Here is an 18,401-nt window from a genome sequence, read left to right as displayed (position 1 = left end):
CCCCCCGCTTGCTGCTCAGAGTGGTGCAATCCGGCAGCTCTGCACAGGAAGACGATACGGGTCAGCAGGACGACGCTTCTGGATTATTAACGTTTATTTTTCTTTACAAATGTCTGAAGCTAGTGAGCGTTCAGTTTTAGCTATGTGCGGTTAGTTGGACGTTTTTTCCCCCCAGTTTTCAGGCCAGTGTGCTGCTGAGACACCGCTGAAACTGCGATGAGAAAAACAGCGGCTGGGCGTGTTTACACCTGCTAACAACACACAGCTCGGATGTAGCGGTGTTCACCTCGACTGCGGCTTCTTCACAGGTGAAATGTTCAGTTAATGTTCAATATCCGCGCAGCTAACAGCAGCCAGGCTGTTTGTACAATAGGTTACTTATTGTCGGTCAAAGGTAGTGTTGAATAAAGCTCTTTGTTGTCGCTGGGAGTTAAAACAATGACACTCAGGGTCACGGGCGTAGATTTAGTTTGAATGTTGGGGGACACATTAAGCAGGAGGTGTGGGCGTCCTCCAGGTTATGTTCAACATCAACCTCCTCATTTCCTGCATGCTGGGGAATTTTTATGCACCCATTTTCTCATTTTCTGCACCAATTTATTGTGAAAATGTCTTTATATGAAACAAAAGGCAAAATGCAGGCACCACTGAGCAAGAATATGAAAGCAGCATGCCAATGGTCTTAGAGAAAAGTAAAAAATCTAGTTTCTATAACAAGTTGTTGACTGTTAATCTACACCTTAGTTAGGCTTTGCTTTAATAACGGACAATGATAGACCAGATGGCCAGTATACAGACACTGACCAGTGACTAGAACAGGTAGGGCTGAACTATTTGAGCAAAATATATCACCAATATATTTACTTGTCTATGATACTTTTTAAAAAAATTTAAGTTCAGCATTGACTGTGTAATAGATTTACAACATGTTTTGGAGCATTACCACATGAGACATCATCAAAAGCATCACATAAAGAGGATGGCTTTCATTTGTAAAGCCACTGAGACAACAGTTTAAATCCTGGGTGGAGTAAAAACAGCGTTGTGACTGTTCAGTAATGAGACATGAACTATGTAGGCTGAGCCACAGTGTGCAGCCTGAACCTTGTAGGATACATCCAGTAATGGACATGACAAAAACCCTGAAAATCTGCTTAAATGAAATGAAATTGATTTATTTAACAGCCACACCTTTTATATTCTAAATTGCAGCCGTTCTGATTTGCTGCTTGCATTGTTTTAGTTTGTTCAGCCCTAATAAAAGACAACCTGAAAATACAGCTTTATTCAAATGACACGATGAATGTCCACAATTCCACCATTTGTCATCTAAGAAATCATTTCAGACAGCATCATGTGACAGACAATCTGCCAAATGATGCTCTGGATAGATATGTCCAACAATGGGAATGTGTCTTCCAAAATGTCCACCAACTTCACTAAACTCTTCAGGAAGGTTTCTTCTCAGCAGATTTCTGCTCATGTTCAAAACTCTGCATATTGATAATATATTTGAGACATATCCGGCTTAATATGCTGAAGAATAAAGACTTGCCCCTGTCAGATGCATTGTTGCATCTACAAGTAAACATTATAGCGGTATATGGCCGCATGCTATTGGAAACAACTGACATCGCTAAAAATGTAGGATTTCTCAGCAGATAACTTTAAAAACTATTTGTGGTGCCTTTGTGGTGCTGATTTAAATGGTCAAACAAATAAGTCATATTGTCTCATGTGGTGTCAACAACTGGAAGATACTGCGACCAAGCTTTTGTTTTTGGGCAACATCAGCCTTATTTGTAGTTAAAATATTTCCTTACAACCAAATCTTACATTTTAAATCAGAGTACATTATATCAGATGGACTTATATTGTAGATAAGGGGGCTGGAGCCTATATCTAATTTTAATATAAATAAAATTTGCACATACCAGTCGTCATTCTGCTGAGATCCTGTTCCTTACGGCAATTTGTTGTGGAAAGAGGTTGATGTAGGATGAGGAACCCGACACAAAGAAACAGACCGGAGACTCAGATGACTTAGGTTGAAATTTACTTTATTTGAAGTTTACAGATGCATCAGGAGAAGTGACACTAACAGAACAGCAGTTCATGCATCAATTCTAGCATCAATTCTAAGAATTTCTGCACACCTTTGGTCTTATAACCTCCTTCAGTGGGGGCCACATCCAGATTTATGGGTGAGAGGGAAACAAAGATAGTTCGGCACCTTGGTGTAATTTGGCCTTGAGAGGTACAGGGAGTGTTTGCCTGTCCTCCTACAATAGATCTACATGAGGTCAAGAATCTATAGATTTGCAGAGTGCACATCTACCACAAATACTACTTTTACATAAAGAAGTCAATCAGATGAGCTAAGGGGAAAAGTTCAATACCATCTCTAGAAACTTAACTCCAAAAGAGGAAAGTAATTTTTCATTCACATGGGGGACAAATGCTTGTATTCTAAATTTTTCCGGGGGACGAATCCTCTGTTCCCCCCTAAAATTTACTACTGTGCTCAGCATTATGACTTTGAAAACTGTTGTACAAGGATGGTTTCAGCTGTTCCAAGTTCACAGTGTGAGGTCTGTATCACTGCACCTCCATCTTTCCTTCCCTTCTCTGCAGAGATTCTAAAAATGTCCGTCCTTTCATCCCCAGAAGAGACAGCCACCTCTTCATCATCACGCTCAGCCTTAGCCTGTTCTGTCGTCCATCATATTAGTGGCTGTCCGATGCCGAACACATCAGAAGGCCAAGGAGCAAACCTGTCTGGGCCAACGGAGCCGTCGGGGCTTCAGAGGCCCACAGACAGGGAGGAGGAGCACAGTCTGATCAGCTCTCTCGCCCGGGATGCCGTCAGGGTGAGGCGGGCTTCGAGCGCTGAGCTCCACCTGCCCTGGACCTGCCCGGTCACTCACTCCAGAGAGAAGTTCTACACCGTCTGCTCCGATTATGCCCTCCTCAATCAGGCTGCGTCCATGTATCATCCACCAGCCAGAGACGTGGTCCAGCGCAAACAGGACGACGGGCCGCTGCTGGTGAAGCCCAAACCTTCAGTGGACTTCAGCTCTGGTCAGACTGGAGGAACTCATGTGGGATCAGATGGACACTGTGACATGGAGGAAGTGTCCTTTGAAAACACCAAGCCTATTTTAGCCTGGGAGATTGATACAGCAGACTTTAATGCTGTGCTTACCAGAAAAATAAGAACAAGTGAGGAAAATATTACTCTTGACGTCTATCATGTTCATTCATACACTTGTCAGAGTTCAGTTAGCTGATTGGTTGTTAATATAATCAGTTTTGATCCTTTCAACAGCTTAAATTCTGTACTTGATGGACTCTGTCTTTCAGGCAACGGAAAGAAATGCAGCAGCAAGAAGATGAAGTCGTCAGAGAGACCCAGCAGGAATCTGCAAGACGTCCCTCCTCATGCCTCGCTGGAGGAGATCAAACAGAGAAAAGTGCTGGACCTCAGAAGATGGTAATGTTATATTTAGCATCTCAGCTGTTTTAAAGAGAAACGCAGTGAACTGAGCTTCACATCAGACTGCAATCACCAGACCTTCATCAGGATAGAAATAGTACGAAGAGACATAAGACATTTAAAATCCAATAGATTTCCCTCTGAAGCTGGTTTTTAGATGTTCACTCCTTCTAGTGGACTGTTCAACACGGTATAAGAGACTAGCATTGCATCAAAATAAATGCAGGGTAAACATACAGATGTGAGCCTTTAAAACATTGTTTTAAAAGATAATTCAGGTTCATTTCACCTTGTCATTCTTCCTTTTATTTTGTTGTTGTGGCTCTGAAGGTCATGCTACCAACCTCTGTAGTACAGATTCAGGGAAACGAGGAGACAAAACATTGTCTTTTGCATGAGCAGCTTTCCAGAGAAAAATATTCTTATGTGAATCATCTCAAACTTTTTTGTTTTCAGTCTAAATGAAGGTAAACAGAAGTGAGTCTCCTGAAATGGCCCTGTTGCCTGTGACTACAGAATATAGAGATCACTTCATAATAATGTGTAGGAAATGAAACAGCGAGTTTGTGAAATCAAAGTCTTACGTTGAAAACAGAATGAGCATGTTTTCATCTTGTGGCCAACCAGTTTGATATGAATCTATTAGAAGAAGTTTACATAATGGCTGACTCACAGGCCTGTCAATCATGGAGCTCACTCTTTTTTTTCCTCAAATAATAATGGGCAACTTTTGGTAGTCAAAATGTGTTGCCTCCCTCCTCTGTGTCTCATCTTCTCTGAGATTTAGCTTGTTTGTAAGCTCTGGTTCCGAAGAATACAGCTCACCATCAAACCGAAAAGAAAGAAGAAACAAAGTGGTAATAACTGTACGAATGTAATGCGTTTAACTGTTTAGTTTCCTGAGTCACCATCAAACATGTAAACAAACCAGTATGCCCAGATATATATATATATATATATAACAAAATGTCCTTTCTGACATTTAAGTTCTGTTTACTTTCAGTGAGACTGACGACAAACATTACGCATGAAGTCATTATTGCATTGATACGTTTATATCGAGCATATGTTTGTATGTTTCATTGTATAGATATTAACCCTGCAGTGATATGCTGATAAAATGTCACAAATTCATCCATCACAAAGTAATACTGTTAGGCAGGCTCTGGCAAAGTTATGTATTTACTCCTTTTTTCACCAGTTTCCTGGTTTTCCACATCTGCAGGGAGGCTACAGTATGTTAACACTTCAGTGAATAAACTAACATTCTAAAATAAGAGTTATTTTCATTAGGGGCTAAACTGTTCCTTATATTACAGTCTCCTACACAGTTCTAAAAAGATCTTTGTACTGTGTGAATTTCATGCTGAGATACGTAACATACAAAACAATTTCATTTTTTCAGTTCCTATAAAGACAAACCGTAAACAAAATCTGCCAGTATTATCAAGTCAAATGGTGGAACATTTAAAGAGACTAAACTTTTCTGATTAAAAAAAACAAGATATAGCATGTATAGCTGAGACTTATAATAAAATGAGGTTGGAGATTAAAAGTAAAGGCAGTAAAGTCACCCTGACAAAAGCCGAGGACCCTTAGAGATAATGGAGAATACAGCAGGTTAAAATAAAGAAGGATTGTCATTGAAGTCTTTTAAAGGCAGGACAGACTGACAGAAACACCCTGAATAACATAAATGATGATGAAAATCTGGTGAAGCTGAAACGTGTCCAGCCAACATCCGACTCTCTTCTCTGACATGATAATTATTCTGTGGGTTTTGATTATTGTCCGTCCAGGTACTGCATCAGTCGGCCGCAGTACAAGACTTCATGTGGAATCTCCTCCTTGGTGTCCTGCTGGAACTTCTTATACAGCACTCTGGGAGCAGGGAGGTGAGCAGCATGTTGTCCTCCATCAGATTACATGTAGAAATACAGCTTAAGATGGACGCTAAAGGTTTTTTCTTACAAAGTAAATATGATACATAAATATGTGTTTGTGCTGCCAGTCTTCCACCCATCTCTCAGGAGGAGGCTCTGCACATTCTAGGGTTTCAGCCGCCTTTTGAAGAAATCAAGTTCGGTCCCTTCACCGGCAACGCTACACTGATGCGGTACCCAAACTGCTTCTTCAGCCCTTTGAAATCTAAGTAGAGGAAATTTATGCAGCTCTGTAATCGGTGTACATTTTCTTACAGGTGGTTCAGACAAATCAACGACAATTTCAGAGTGCGAGGTTGTTCCTATATTCTGTACAAACCGCACGGAAAACACAAAACGGCAGGAGAAACAGGTAAGTCGCTCGGCTGTCACCACCAACTGCATGTCTGCTCATAAAGAGATACAACAAAAGGAATGACCTCCTCGTTCTTCTTAGCTGAAGGGGCGCTGATGAAACTGACACAGGGGCTGAAGGATGAGACCATGGCCTACATTTATCACTGTCAGAACCACTACTTCTGCCCAGTCGGCTTCGAAGCTACGCCGCTTAAAGCAGCGAAGGCGTACAGGTAGATCACAGCCCTGCATGTAGAGGCCATCATTATATTTTGCTGATTATCTCCTTAGGATCTTGTTTACTCAACGAAATGTCAGAAATAACTGACAAAATGCTTCCAGCTTGTAAATAAAATGTTCTTTATATCAGGCAATGAATGATGTATGAACAAACCCTTCTGTGAGAACCTTCAGAACATACTTAAGAATAAAACTGAAAAGTCTGGTTAATGAAGATGCTACAAAAGTGGAGATTTCAGGAGAAATGGACAAGAAAAAATAAATAATTTCAAGAAAACAACCTTTAAAGATACAGTTGAAACCAGAAGTTTACATACACCATATAAAAAGACATAAGACCTTTTTTTCTCAGGACTGTCTGACATTAATTGTAACAAATCTTTTCCTGTTTTAGGTTACTTAGAATTACCAAAATTATTTCTGTTTGCTACATGCCACAATAATTAGAGAGAGAATTTTTTATAACTTTCTTCAAAGTCATAATCAAAGTTCAGAGTTCTTCAAAGTTATAATGTCTATCTACAGATGTAAATACACAAATTGTAGTAAAATAAACATCTACATGTGTACTTTAAATGCTTTCTTTCCACTACTTTGAAAGAAGACATGTTATGGAGGTAAAATATATCAAAATGTCAAAGCTGGCCGATACTTTAAAAAGACGGAATGTAGTCTCTTGTCTCAAATAGGTTTAAATCAGTTGATTTGTCTGTTTATTGATGACTCGATTGATCGAATACTTTTTGTTGTATTTTTGTTTGAAGGGGTCCTCTACCCACCAATGAAATGGAGTACTGGATCTTAATAGGTGAACCCAGTAGAAAACATCCGGCTATTCACTGCAAAAAGTAAGTCTGTGTTCAGCTTTTGCTCCATTTGACTGTCTGCTGTTGTTGAGCTGCTGATCTGTCTTCAGCCTACACGTGTAAAACGTCTGTTTGAAACTGTCTCGTAGCACCAATTCCTCACTGAGCGTAGACGAACCCCACATTTATCAACACCTCACACTCTGAACGGCATCAGTGCAACATTTTTGGCAGGAAAATATTAATACTGTAAGATGCACCACCTTCACATTTCACAGCTTTCTCCCACTGAACCCCTGAGTCACTCATTTGGATCAGTTTCAACATTTTTCCAATTAGATGTTTACTTTAATTGGTTTGTTAATTCTGAATGTTTATGGATACAAAACTTTAATACTAATAAAAGGATGTTGAACGTGATTGAGAGTTGTTTTTATATTGTTGCAAAAATGCAAACTAATGGTTTAAATAAGCATCACTTTATTCACACAAAGGCTCCGTCACTGAGTCCAGAGTGAATTCATCAGTTGTGCCACCTCTAGTGATTGGCAGTTATGGGAGTGAAAGCAAAGGTTAATCTTATGTTCACGAGTCACTTTATTGTGAATCAATCTTCTACATTTTTAATTTTATTCTTGTGTCATTGAAAAGGTGATAATTCTACGTTATGTTTATTGCTTAGGTTGAAGTGGACATTTTTGCATGTTTTTGTTTACAATTTTAAATAGCTTAATTGCTTTTTATTCTGAAGTATCAGTTTATATCAATAAAATTCATTTTTAAGATGAATGTGTTGACATTATTGTGTCATTAACGGCTAATAATATATAGACTTTGTTGAAATAAAGGGGTGATATTATTAAGCTCTTGGAAAAATTTTGTAATAAACCAAAAATTAAAGGAAAAAGCCCAATTTTCTTGGTCATCTGACAGTTGCTACCAATAGTTTAAACAGAGAAAAAAAGATGTGCATCGGTCAAACCAATGTTTGGGTTTTAGAGGTTTAACAGGACCTTCTCTCTGCAGATGGCTGGACGTTGTGACTGACCTCAACACACAAAACCCAGAGTATCTGGACATTCGCCACACAGAGAGGGGCATTCAGCGCCGCAAAACCAAAAAGGTTCCCACTCTGACGCCTGTTATTTTAAACCTTTCTCTTCATGTAGCTGTATCTGGGACTGTGTGTGACTAAAAGTCGCTCTCTGGCTCGCAGGTGGGCGGCAACCTTCACTGCATCATGGCCTTCCAGAGGGTGAACTGGCAGAAACTCGGTCCCTGGGCCTTAAACCTGGAGAACCTGCGACACGACTTCCACCACTCGGGTACAGAGCGAGCTCACGGGAGTGTCGCCGAGGACGCTGAAGAGAGAGCGTCATCCAAGCGACTTGCCCACCTGGGACGCTCGCACAGCATGGGGAGTCAGAAAGACAGCAGCTGGAAACGCCTGTCCAACACGACCGAGTACAGACAGAGGAGCTCGCCTGACAGCGACCTCGAGGAAGACATCACAGACTGAAAGGTTCATGGGGACGTACAGGGGAGGATGAAATTACAATAAAGGACAGAGCAGATGCGTTTTAAAGGACAAGTCTGGTGTTTTTCTGTAGCTGTCAGTCAACAAATGCCGTGAAAACACCAAAAACAACCATTTCTTAGAGAAAACATTCTTTAAATCTTTAAAAACAAGGTCTCATTTTTGTAAAAGGTTAAATCATTTCTTAAATCTGTTTAAGAGTTTTTAGTAAAGGTTATTCTGACAGGAGGAAATAGAACATTTGTTAAGATGGTTTTCAGCAGCAGATTTCTACACATCTGAGGCTTTTGAGGGTTTTAACAGCAGCCGGATGGTGCACAGTGCTTCTGTTCATTATAATCAATGAACAGTCAGTGTGACCGTGTGGATCACTGGTGTGTTGCAGTTTTTGGACGACAGTGCAGCATTGTGGCACACAGGAATTAATTATGTCAGGCTTTTGATGCTCACACACAACTTGCTATTCCGACTAGTTCAGTGTTGTTTTTGGTTGTTTGATAGATTTGTTGACAGTACAAAAATATTAGAGCATGACCAGACTTCTCCTGAGTATTTTTAAGACTGTCACAGGTTGATTCCACTCATTTTTGAGGCCGTTTTAGTTCTGCAGCTTTAAAGCAATTATTCTATTCAGTGTTTCTCCGTCAGTGTTGCTGAGCATCTGTCTGCTGTGTTTTCTTTTCACACTGTACTTTCCCTCAGCAGCAAACGATGCACTGAAAACTGCTTTACACCATCACTAAGGCAGCTACACCACTGAGCCACATTCAGTTAGTAAACCTTGTAGCAGTGTGTGCAGCTATAAAGCAGACTTTCACTATTTTCCAAGTCAACATTGCAACAGGTTTTAGCCACGTTTCCACTGAAAGTCGTCCAGAATGTTTCGAGGAATAAGGAGGTTTGTTCAGCTCTGTGATATCTGTGTCTCCACCAGAGTCTAAAGTGGTGAATCAGTCAGCTGACATCAAAATGTGCCTTTTTTGACATGAAAAAATGACGATAGTAACAAAACTCTAAAGTAGTCTTTCTCATTGCAGCCCAAAAGCTCAAATTCCTCCTAAATATCTTCCCCTTTCCTCTGCAGCTCTGTGTTGTGTTGAAGAACAAAAACAAAATTAATTCATTTGCAGCTGCAGGTTTTAAAAAATGTTGTGCTCGTACAGTCAAAACATTTATCTACAGAAATCCCCAAAAGGAACTGAAAGTTACTGAACTTATGGAAAATACTCCCCACGTGACCAGGGAACACTCTTAATGGAAGATCTAGACTTGGGCTGATCCATAATGCAATTTGAAATAATGAAACTAGGAAGTCACAAAGGTTGCACTGTCATGTCATGTATCCGCCCCATCGTTTAAACGGTTGTTTCAGTGGTTTCATGCCGTCCTCCTTACATGACATTCGCACTTCAAATGTGGTAATGCTCTGTCACATTTTAAAGCTATTGCACAGTGAACTGAAGCTTGATTTTGAAAAATATATTGCTTATCAGGTCACAATATTCTTTAGAAAAATCTCAATTAGATGTATTCCCCCCAAGTCATTTAGCCCTCCTTCTGGTGGAAACACAGGTAGAGGAGCTGAGTTCCTCATCAGGTTCTTTAATTTGCTGTAATCGTTCCTCCTTTTCACACCAGAACTGCAGAGATCCGTTGAAAAATTTGTTTAAGTGATGGGAAAGAAAATCCACAGACCTCATTATGTGTGAAAATACAGAGTTTATGTGAAGAAAACGTGAGGTTTAAGCAGTCCGAGATTTGAGGATATCTTTAAAAGTTTTTTTTTTTTTTTTTTTAGAGCTGCAACCAAAAAATATTCTCACCGTTGAATAATTGAATAGCTATAAAATGTCAGAAAATATTGAAAAACATTTATTAGTGCTCCTTAAAGCCAAAGATGACATCCTCAAATTTGCCACTACCTAAAAATATTCCATTTACCGTCATAAAAGGGGCAAGAAACCTGAAAACAATCACATAAGAAGCTGGAATCAGAGAAGTTTGATTTTATTTCTCTTGAGAAAACACTTCAATGAATCAATTATTTTTAAAAAATGGTGTTTCATTTAATAGTTGACAACAAATAGATTAATCATATCTTTTTTGTATAAAATTCACTCTTTTTGTTCATATCACCTCTTAACAAAGTATGCTATGTGGCTTGGAAAAAAAATCTCCTAAAAACATGTAGCAAGCACAATGAATCCAGACAAAGCTGCTAAGTGGTCTTAACAGGGCATTTTCTGAACAGGGCATCAAAACACGGCCTCAAACTCTGAGTTGCATCAAAACTCATTACAGTTTTAAAAACCGAATCAAAGCGCTTCTGTTAGTTAACCCAGTCCTGTATGTGAACCAAGAGGAAGACAAGTGTTGGTACATTTCATTCCCTTCTACCACAGATCACACAGACATTCCTCTGACTTTTATTACAGTTCCGTCACATCGTCACAAAGTCACTGCAGTGATCCTGTAGAGTCGCATTATATTCAGGTAGAGCTGCGTAGAAACACAACAGCACACGCTCACTGCACACCAGTTCAGACACACATGGTTCATTGTACAGGTTCAGTCAGTGGGCGTTCTGTGGTTAGTTCAGTGGAAATGCCGTCCAGTCAAAGTGTCGTGAAAGCAGCTGACGTTTTGTTGTGCTTTGTGATGCATAGATGATCCCGTTTTTAAAAGAAACAAAGATGGGAGCTGTACAGAAGTGAAATTACTCAAAATGTGAACCACAGAAAGTGAAGACTGCATGGTTTATTTTCATGTTTATTTTCATGTTTATGTACAGATGTACGCTGTTCCTTTGTTCAACCCTTTGTGGTGCCATTTGTCTTTGACCCGACGCTGATGTGATTGTGTACTCAAGTGGGTTTGATGTAGTGGTTTATTTATCTATTTCTTTTACAATAAAATAAGATTTTTATATACTTTTGGAACAAATGTATTTATTTATAATAATCATTGATGAGTTATTCAGTCTTAAATCATTCTGCTCAACCTTCTCTAATTTGCTTGAAACATTGTTGTCATAAAATGTGGATATTTAAAATGGTATCTGTGAAATTTCAGCTTGATATATCAAATACTTTAGGAGAAGTAAGATAAAAAAACATCTTTTACAAACTGCTGGTTGACCCACTGTCTGTGTTTTTTGTTGTTTTTTTTTCACATTGAAATTTGAGGATATGTTTGAACAACTGGATCATAGTAACTAATTAAATATAAAACCCTGACATTTTTTATTGCTCCTTTAATTCAGAATCTGCAATGGTGTAGAAACAAGTACATCAAATGGTCTCTGATTATGGGTGAGTCAAAATGTACAAAAAAAAGTCCCATGTTTGAGCTCACATTAACAAAGAAATTGATAATGCAGAAGTCAACTTGTTATATTTTTTGAACAGTATGTAGTTACATGTTACAATAATACAAAGCAAACATATAGAATACTTTTGCACACGAAATAGTTCATTACAAAAATGACCCAAAAAAAATTATTTTCATTTAACTTTTATTTTTCAATTTCTGTCTCCACTTTGTACCATTTTGACATATTTCAACTAACCCATAATTAGAAACTATTTGATGCTTTTATCCAATATTGCAGATTCTGAATCAATGGCATCATGATAAATAACAGTAACTATTTCAGGCTTTTATTTTTTAATGGTTTGTGAAATATTGTCATTAAAGCACAGCCTCAAATTCCAGTTCACTGAAAGTGGGTTGATGGGCAATTTAAAAAAAAATAAAAAATAAATAAAATCCCAGAGAGTATTTAATATCTCAATCTAAAATGTAACAGACACCATTTTAAATATCCATAGCTAATGATAAAAGTTTCAAGCAAATCAGAGGTGGCCGAGCAGAAGGCCCCTGATGATTTGTGAAGGAATAACTGTATTATTATTATTTAGCCCAAATAAATGTAAAGGTTTCATTTAATCACAAAAACTGTCAGTTAAAAACACTAAATCAGACACAATGTGCAGTAAAAAGTGTATTTATTCCATCTTATTCATCTCTTCTCATTTACGTCACTTCTTCACACCTCATAATAAAAAACAAAACAAAACAAAACTGAACAATTAACGAATGAAGCAATTTTCTGACCCATTTTATTTCTTTGCATAAGTTTAAAGTCATCAGTGACTGTTCCTCTGTCCTGGTCTTAAAGAGAGTCGGGTTTTAAGAGGCTGGAGATGTGCAGCTTCCTTTTAACTTGGATCGAAGCTCCGCTACCTGAGCAGGACCAACACGGCAGCATCCTCCTGGTGGACACGGAGACAATTATCAGAAAAAATACTGTGAAACACGAGAAAAATGATTAAAAGAGAAATCAGCTGAACTCACCGATCAGAGCAGCTCCCTGCTTCACCCACGTGTCACTCAGCTCCGGCCTCCACGCTGATGTTTTTTCTGATGTTTTCCACCTTAGTATCAAAAAGTCACAGTTTTCGGTCAAAAGCAGGATGTCCTAAACACATTTTTCATTTATTTGTATTTTTTTGCTCTTGGTGTTTCAATTTTGAGAAATAGTCTCACGTGCTAGTTATTTTTATTACATTTTTCTTCCAGCACAATAGAGCTGCAGAGGGCTTCCTTTCACTAAAATAAGGTCAAATATGTCAAACAAGTCTGAAAGCAGATTATGACAACTTTACTTGAATAGTATTGTTTTACAGTTTGTTTTTGTAACCACCTTGAAATACATACTTCAGAATTTTAAATTTTAATTTTAAATGACCCACTAAAACACCACCGAAGATCAAATGTAGTTCGGAGAGGTGGAGCTGTGGAGGCCTTCAGGTGTCAAATCTGGTTCCATCTAAAAACTCACCACACATCCACATACAGCTTTAAAGCTGATCTATAGACACCAAAGTTACTTTAATACAATAATCCACTATTTAAAACATAGAAAATTTTGATTTAGGCAGCGTAACTACACAAAGTCACAGAAAACCTCACTCATGATGGCAGTCATTGCTACACTGCTAAGCTAGCTAGCATTAGCATTAGTCTAGCTAGTTTTTTTCTACTTCACAACTAAATTTAGCTACAGTCTTGAGTATTGTTTTTTTGAAAACTTAACTAATTTTACAAGATGTAGGTTTATGAAAACTGTATTTTTATATTTTATATATTACAGATAAGACTTAGGTAAACACCAGTATGTAAACTTGGTTGCAGCTTTTGTTTTTGCTAGCTATGGCTACATCAGCTTTACATTGAGGTTTCAAGGGATTTTTTTCTACTGTGGCATGTTTTTAGCGTGTGTTTATCTAATATTTACATTCTGTAGCTACTTAACAGCCTCCTTCTGTGCAGTCGTGTGCCCAAAGAAAAGCTGACATACCATTAGTCTGGTAAATTTAATTTATATAAAATAGAGTGGGGTCTTCACCTTAATATTTAGATTAGTCGGGCGCATTTATGCAATAAGTAATATTGTAGTGCCTGAACCTTTATATTTAAATTTGTTTGGTATACAGTTGTCTTCAAATGTATTCATACCCTCCATTAAAGAAGGGAAAAAAAACAGCTGTCACTGAAAGAAGCTGAAATCAACAAAAGTGATAATAAATAAAAATTTAATGAAAATCACGACATTGCTTTTGAATTGTGATTCAACAGAAATATATTTTTAAAAAAATATAAATAATCATGCATGATGGGACCCCTAAACTAATATTTTGTTGAACAACCCTTTGAGTCAATCACTGCAATCAAGTGTTTTCTGTAACTCTCAATCAGACTTCTGCACCTGTTGACAGGTATTCTGATTTTGGCCACCGCTCATCAGCAAAGTGCTCTTATTTGTCCAGGACAGGATTTTTTTCCCCCCCCAATTATTCTTTTCAACCACAATTCAAAAGCAATGTCTTATTTCGCTAAATTATAATTTAGAATTTTTTTTCTTTATTATTACTTTTTGCAGTTTCTACTTATTTGAGTGACTCTTGTGAATTTTGCCTTTTCTTTAATGGAAGGATAAATACATTTGAGGACAACTGTATGTGTAGCATCATTCTTTACTGGAAAGCACTTTGGCTTAATGTCTGTTGTTTTATGTGCTGCATAAATAATGGTGACTTGACAGTGTCTCCTGATAACAACACAGTTTGTGGCGACAGTCTCACCCCCGCTCAGTGTCCCACTCCTCCCCACTGTTGGGGTAAACCACCCAGCTGAGGTCTGGGCTCAGCAGTGTTCTGGCAGAGTCCAGCAGTGGCTCCACCACATCTGGTGAACAGCAGTTCACCCCCACAGCCAGCAACTGCGTGGATCTGCTGCTAACCTGCACGGCATCGGTGAACAGGCTGCCATCTGATATACACTTCCCATCCTGAAGGAGAGGGAGTGAAGGTGTGACTGCAGAACAATTAATGACAGACTGACTCTGGTTCTACTGCTTATCAGAGGCAGTTACCTTACAGGAGAAGGACAGCCAGGCTTTACAGTCTGGGAACTCTCTGAGCAGCTCCACCAACGCCTCCGCCTCTTTGATGCTTGGAATTGTCTCAAAAGCAATGAGATCAGCTCCTGCTGCTGCTAAGCTGTCGATCTGCGGCCGATGCCAGACTTTGAGCTCCTTGGAAGCAACAGAGACACAACATGGCCACAAAAGTCACAAAATTAATACAAAAGAACACAAAGCAACTAAAAAGAGAAACAAAATGGCCACAAAGTGGTGCAAAATGACCACAAAGAGACAAAAAAGGCTACAAATGGTAAGAAATTGGACCTAAAGAGACCCAAAATGGCTACATAGAAACACAAAGTGACTATAAAGTGATAAATGGCCAAAGAGAAGCCCAACATGAGTACAGAGACACAAAACACAGAGGGTAACAGAACGGACACAAAGAGAGACAAAATTACCACAAAGCAACAACAAAGGGACATAAAATAACTAGAAAGAGACACAAAGGGACTACAAATAGACAAATGGCAAAAAAGGGACATAACATTAGTTCAGGGACCAGACGGAGACACAAAATGACTACAAAGAGTGACCACAAAGACACAAAAAGACAGCAAAGGGTAATAAAATGGACACAAATAGACACCAAATGGCTACAAAGAGACACAACATGGCTGCAAAGGCACGTAAAAGGAGTATAGAGACACAAAATGGCCACAAGGGGACACAAAATGACTACCTAGAAATATAAAACGACTAAAAAGAGACACAAAATGGCCACAAAGTGGTGCAAAATAACCACAAAGAGACAAAAGAGACAAAAATGACTACAAGTGGTAACAAAATGGACCCAAAGAGACCCAAAATGACTACATAGCGAGCATTACTGCTTCACTGCTATGCATCGAGCCACTCACTTCAACACTCATCTCCTGTGCATAAGCTCCAGTGTACTCTGAGCCGTCGTGCAGAAAGGCCCCGTACGGTCCAACAGAACCAGCCACCAAGAGGCGTCTGTGTCCTTCACAGGGAAACAAACCAAACACAGTGACACCACAGTTCACAGCGACACAGAGTCACCAGAGTGTGCAGTTTCATACCACAGTCAAATCTGGTCACTGTCTCTTTGGCCAGATGAACTCCAGACATCAGCAGCTCTCTGGCGCCTTCAGAGCTCACATCCAGGTGTTCGATGAATCCTGAGATACTTGCCTGGTACGTAGCTGTTGTGATGACATCAGCACCACTGAGGAGAAAGCTGTAGATAAACAGTAACACGTTATTAAGTGAGATCCCACTAGTTTTGTTTATGACATGTGTACTTCAGTCAATCAGTTATCGGTTTGTTTAACCTTCAGTATCCCAGAGCACATTGTGATGTCTTTAAATGTCCTGTCATGTTACTGTAACTTATCATTTTAGAAACAGAAATTGCTTTTCAAAAATAACTACAATTGAATGAATTTATTACATGCAGCTTCTTTTCAGTTGAATATTTGCATGTGTGATATTTTGCATGGACCTACCTGTAGTGAGCATCTTTAATGGCCTGCGGATCAGTCTGCAAGAGCCTGGCACTCCACAGAGGATCCCCCTGTGACACCCACATTTACACCCACACTGACATTTAAGTCTGACTTTTAAAATCTGCATGCATTTGACTGAAAGAGCAACACTGATGTCAGTTTTCAGCTGACACATGACACTGTATAGTGTTGCACAAATCATATATAATTTCAGTTGTAAACAAATATTACTCAGAGAAAACAATACAATCATGACAACTGTTTATTTAGAATTAAATAACCTTTGAATTCATATTTATTTCGTTATTTAACTCATGTCCCTACAGATAACATGCCAGATGGTGGCCAGAGCCATGAATGAGGCTGAATCTCAGCCCTCAGAGAAATAGAAGGTAACATAGTCTGAGTGCAGAGCCAGTGGCTCCACCTAGTGGATTTGTTAAGGTAATTCAACTACCTTCCTAAAATTATACAGCATCAGCTGCAAAAACACAAAGGTCTTTTCCTTCTGTGGTGAAAAGATTGGGTAGATTACTGAACGGAGCATCCAGGTGGAGGTCCAGGAGCTCAAGAGGACAAGGAGTGCCTCAACCCAGAGCCTCTGTTAAAAGTGACTATTAAAAGTAATTTATACAACTACAAACAGATGCAAAAAACATAATATAACTACAAAGGGATGAAAAAAAAAATCACAAACCATAGAAAAGGACTTGAATGCCACCCAAAATGATGATTAAGAGACACACACAGTGGCCATAAAGCGATGTAAAACTGCTACACAGAGATACAAAGACACACAAAATCACAACATAGAAAAGCAAAGTGACTATAAAGAGACACAAAGTGGCTCTAAAGGCCCCACAAAGAATACGAACAGAAACAAAATGGCCACAGAGGGACACAAAATGTCTGCATAGAAACACAAACTGAACAGAGAGATATGCAAAACACCTGCAGAGAAGCACACATGCGCTACAGGGGGATGCAAAGTGACTACAAAGATGTCACAAAGACTACAAAAGAGACACAAATGCCTAAGATGTAAGACAATCTCCAGGGGCCTGTTGTCTCACAGTATGTGGAAATCAGCTGAGCACATTGACCAAAGTGCTGTACCTAATTACAGTTTGAGATACTTGCACAAGACTTTATTATGGAACTTAGTGCTTTTACTGCACTACACATACATGGCAGTTGGTGCTTTTTCTAGATAAAGCTTTGTCAAAGGTATGTAACTGTTGCAGGGCAAAGCAGTGTGTACTTTTCACATGTGACTTTCAGCTACTAAACTACCCAGCGACAATGTAGTTTTGACAGATATATCTGTAAGTCTGTCATTTACAGCGCTAGATTAACATTTATTTTACTTTTAATTGAGATTAAAATAAATATAATAAATTCAAGCAACCCCACAGAAAAAAAGACAATAGTGAAAAACTGCAATAGAGATTACATTTTGTTTAATTCACTGACACGTAGTTATATCTGGTCGTAACAACATATGCCCTGTATTGGATCTAATCACATGGCTGAAAAACAAACCACTTGTAAACACGAAGACATGGAGCTTTGCAGTGTAGCCTAACTACAGCAGTGAAGCCTAACTGAGAAACCAAAACTGACTAGCAAAATAAAGACCCAGTGTGAAGTAGGTGATTCTATTTTTTGATAATTATGTGTTGTTTCACCTGCAGTTTCGCTCCTTGCGCTTCTAATTCAGTTGCAAGTCCACCATCCAAGATCAAAGGTCCATTATCATTTACAAGTTGTTTTAGAGAAACAGTGGAACTCATGAAGAAATCGTATATTTACGAAGTACTGCAGTTATATATAAGACTGTATTTCACACTAAACAAATGCAGTGGATTATATAATACTATAAACGCAAACTATTTCGAAAAGAAAAACGCAATCAGACGCTTAAATACCGCTATAAATGACAGTCTTGAGCCTGACTTCTCAGTTTGTTGTTGTTCCGGGTGACGGAGGGATCGAAGGTTGCATTTAAAGGCGCTCGAAACTTTGAGGCTTCGGCTGATTCCGACCTTTACAGTACCACCACTACGTGACGTATTGCATAATAAGAC

At 38.8% G+C, this 18,401-nt stretch overlaps 2 protein-coding genes across 2 annotated transcripts; one reads left to right on the top strand and one right to left on the bottom strand.

Annotated features, from left to right (window-relative positions):
- The first annotated feature begins 251 nt into the window (after window positions 1-251).
- LOC103365783 (basic immunoglobulin-like variable motif-containing protein) lies at window positions 252-11,288 on the top strand. The gene is made up of 10 exons (XM_008293323.1): window positions 252-308; window positions 2,668-3,222; window positions 3,364-3,493; window positions 5,296-5,391; window positions 5,508-5,612; window positions 5,697-5,791; window positions 5,876-6,008; window positions 6,780-6,863; window positions 7,848-7,944; window positions 8,038-11,288. Exons 2-10 carry the CDS (start codon window positions 2,742-2,744, stop codon window positions 8,338-8,340), a joined length of 1,524 nt encoding a protein of 507 aa, XP_008291545.1. The 5' UTR covers window positions 252-308; window positions 2,668-2,741; the 3' UTR covers window positions 8,341-11,288.
- Window positions 11,289-12,348: 1,060 nt separating this feature from the next.
- LOC103365779 (homocysteine S-methyltransferase 1) lies at window positions 12,349-18,272 on the bottom strand. Its single transcript, XM_008293319.1, has 8 exons — window positions 18,003-18,272; window positions 16,315-16,382; window positions 15,889-16,046; window positions 15,706-15,809; window positions 14,795-14,956; window positions 14,505-14,710; window positions 12,715-12,794; window positions 12,349-12,632 (listed from the first exon to the last, which is right to left on the bottom strand). The coding sequence occupies exons 1-8, from the start codon at window positions 18,105-18,107 to the stop codon at window positions 12,550-12,552; spliced, it is 966 nt and encodes a 321-aa protein (XP_008291541.1). The 5' UTR covers window positions 18,108-18,272; the 3' UTR covers window positions 12,349-12,549.
- Between the last annotated feature and the right edge of the window lie 129 nt (window positions 18,273-18,401).

Source organism: Stegastes partitus, unplaced genomic scaffold (assembly GCF_000690725.1).
Source record: "Stegastes partitus isolate 25-593 unplaced genomic scaffold, Stegastes_partitus-1.0.2 Scaffold873, whole genome shotgun sequence".
In the NCBI taxonomy this organism is placed as follows: domain Eukaryota; kingdom Metazoa; phylum Chordata; class Actinopteri; family Pomacentridae; genus Stegastes; species Stegastes partitus.
The sequence above is the reverse complement of the archived record's forward strand: the minus strand, read 5'-3'. Positions and strand labels throughout refer to the sequence as shown.

Bases quoted from the DNA above. Each gene is read 5' to 3' on its own strand.
- LOC103365779 (XM_008293319.1), bottom strand. From the start codon at position 18,107: ATGAGTTCCACTGTTTCTCTAAAACAACTTGTAAATGATAATGGACCT. The intron at 15,810-15,888 runs GTATGAAACTGC...TTCCCTGTGAAG, and splicing joins AGTGACCAGATTTGACTGTG to GACACAGACGCCTCTTGGTG. The intron at 12,633-12,714 runs GTGAGTTCAGCT...CGTGTCCACCAG, and splicing joins GCAGGGAGCTGCTCTGATCG to GAGGATGCTGCCGTGTTGGT.
- LOC103365783 (XM_008293323.1), top strand. From the start codon at position 2,742: ATGCCGAACACATCAGAAGGCCAAGGAGCAAACCTGTCTGGGCCAACG. The intron at 5,613-5,696 runs GTACCCAAACTG...ATTTTCTTACAG, and splicing joins GGCAACGCTACACTGATGCG to GTGGTTCAGACAAATCAACG. The intron at 6,864-7,847 runs GTAAGTCTGTGT...TTCTCTCTGCAG, and splicing joins CCGGCTATTCACTGCAAAAA to ATGGCTGGACGTTGTGACTG.